This window comes from Etheostoma cragini, chromosome 8 (assembly GCF_013103735.1).
Source record: "Etheostoma cragini isolate CJK2018 chromosome 8, CSU_Ecrag_1.0, whole genome shotgun sequence".
Taxonomy (NCBI): Eukaryota; Metazoa; Chordata; class Actinopteri; order Perciformes; family Percidae; genus Etheostoma; species Etheostoma cragini.
In genome coordinates, this window is record NC_048414.1 from 18,327,198 (window position 1) to 18,329,696 (window position 2,499).

Below are 2,499 nucleotides of genomic sequence, written 5' to 3' on the forward strand. Positions count from 1 at the left end.
CTTTTAGATGATGCATGAATTTCCACAGCAGACAGTTTCTAATCAATTGTAATCAGGTCTTCTGCTGCTATTTGGAAAGTATTGGCTCAGAGACGTGTCAGACATCGCAGCATGTACAATATTGAACTTGGCTAGGAATCCATTATCAACGTGCTGGGCTGGAAATGTGACAAAACTGCAATTTGGTTGGATACAAATGGAGACTGGTCTAAGTACACACTGCGCCAAGGTGGTAATTGTCGGTGATCGGAACACTTGCAGCGACATTTGTCTACAAAAAGCTCCAACATACTGTAGCTATCCAATTTTACTGCCATTTAATCACACAAGTTTCATAGTATCCAACGTTGCCTTTTGTTAAAATTACACATTCAGATTCCATTTATTTGAACAGCCATTTTCAAATTGGCTCCATTTCACACATGGAAACTGGACTCGTCCTCTTAAGTCTCCATGGAGGAGGTTTTTATCATTCCATTTAGCTGGAACCGATGTGTCCATAAATCAGATTTTAGAGCTGTAAATGCTTGCTGTGTGAGCAATTTGTCTTCTTAATCCTATGGGAAATACCTGCCTGACTACTATCAAAAAGTAATTACTTTCACTGTACAACTTAATACACTTTAAAAAAGTTAATTATTAAAAGCTGCCTGACTTTTAACCTAAACTGCTCTGTGGTCGCTACCATCGGTCGATCTTGGGCAACGGTGACTTTAAAACAAGCCGCCAGCAGCATCTGTGGAATATGTCACTGTTGTTTCCATGGCAACCCATACCACAACTGTGCATCGTCCACCCTTATGAGAAGGCATGACAGTGTCGCTCTTTCTCAGTGTCCCCTCGCACACAGAGAGGTATGGGTGTCTTATTGTCTCCAATATCTCCAGGAGCACTCTGTCTGTCACCGGGCATCCTTTAAACACCTGTCCTCTTTTATGCTTCTTTTTCTCCTCCTCCCATCCTTCACAACTGAATACCATCAATCTAGCCATTCATTTAAACTTTATTTCTCACTCCATTAGTTTCTAGGACACAGAGCGGCACATGGAGAGAAGAAGGGGGGACGGGAGGGGGGTAGTGAGTGTGAAAAAAAGAAGAAAGTTTGGCTCCTTGGAGAGATAAAATGTAATTTCACAGTCAACTTGCTGTGATATATTATTTCACAACAATAGTGTGTGGGCTGATATGAGCCCTGCTTGGCAACCTGTACAGAGCAGTTAGAACATCAGCAATGGCACTCAATGTGCGTGTGCCCGAGCCCAGCAGATCAGAATGAGCACAGTCGAGTAGCCGTGATACATGGCTGAGAAAAAAAAAAAATATTTTAAATGAAATAATATTTCCAGTTAGAGATTTCTTGCCTTTGTGTAGTGAGCGTCAGTGGGAAAAAGCAGTGTAAGAGCAGTTGTATGTAATCCCTAACCCAAGAAAAAAAAAAGACACAATCAGATACTCTCCCATTCATCAAGATGGTTGCAGTGAGACAGTTCAGCCAAATGAAAGAATCTAAACATCATTTATTCCAGTAGCTGCATTCTCTCATTGCTCGTGCTTCACCATTACACACACTGTTATCCAGGAACATGGTACAGAATTGATAGATGCCTTGTGCTTCATTAGCTGCAGTCTCTCAGCCAGGCACTGACAAATTATCAAACAGCTTCAGCCTGAAGCCCAATGAGGCAAGAAGCCTAACCTATGCACACTACACACAGACGATGGGATCAGACACCCACATGTTCTAATTTTAATTCAGTTTCAATTTAGTGGTGCTTCTGAAGCATTTTTAAAGAAAAATGTCAAACATTAGACTCACATCAAACAAAGTAAGTGTCTTATTAAGTGCCATGTGACAGATCACTGGTGTATTTATGCGTTTCCTTGTCTTTTTCTCACAGTTTGCTGTTCTTCTGAAATTGGGACACCAGCCCCATCACCTGCTCTGACGCAATGATGACCTTCTTCTGCAGGTAAAGAGCACTGTTTTTAGACGTCTCTGTCAGGAAGTAACGATAATTCACCATGACGCCGCAGGAGTTGGCCACGCCTCTAGGGCTGGTGTCGGCGTGCCAGTTGAGCCGCCACATGGTGGCACCGTTTTGCAGGTGGAAGTTGGCCACCGGATTGAGAGCATAGCCTCGCCTCTTCTCGCCGTAGAGGTACCAGGCACAGAGACGCATCAGGACGGGCTCCAGGACATGAGTCAGGCTCTCGGAGCGCATCCACTCGTTGGTGGCGATCAGCTTGCGGAGGGCCTCTATGGACGGGGGCCCTGGGGCTGAGTCGGTGGCCTGTTCCACCTCCTTCCACTCCTGCTCAGAGAGGAGGTCAGAGCCCCGGCCCTCCTTCCTGTGCTGGCTGAGCAGCCCTTGGAGCCAGGAGGAAAAGCCTGGGATTGGAGACAGGCTGGAGAACTGGGCCATGTGAGGGAACTCGCTCTGGAAGACATATGAGTGAGAGAGAGAGAGAGAGAGAGAGAGAGAGAGAGAGAGAGAGAGA

The 2,499-nt window shown here is 45.3% G+C and overlaps 1 protein-coding gene across 1 annotated transcript in view; it reads right to left on the bottom strand.

Moving 5' to 3' along the window:
* Positions 1-1,351: 1,351 nt before the first annotated feature.
* mlycd (malonyl-CoA decarboxylase) overlaps positions 1,352-2,499 on the bottom strand; it is a 14,990-nt gene continuing 13,842 nt past the window's right edge. Inside the window, exon 5 of the mRNA XM_034879258.1 lies at positions 1,352-2,438. Coding sequence (XP_034735149.1) covers positions 1,893-2,438 — 546 coding nt within the window. The 3' untranslated portion in view covers positions 1,352-1,892. The remainder of the gene's footprint in view (positions 2,439-2,499) is intronic.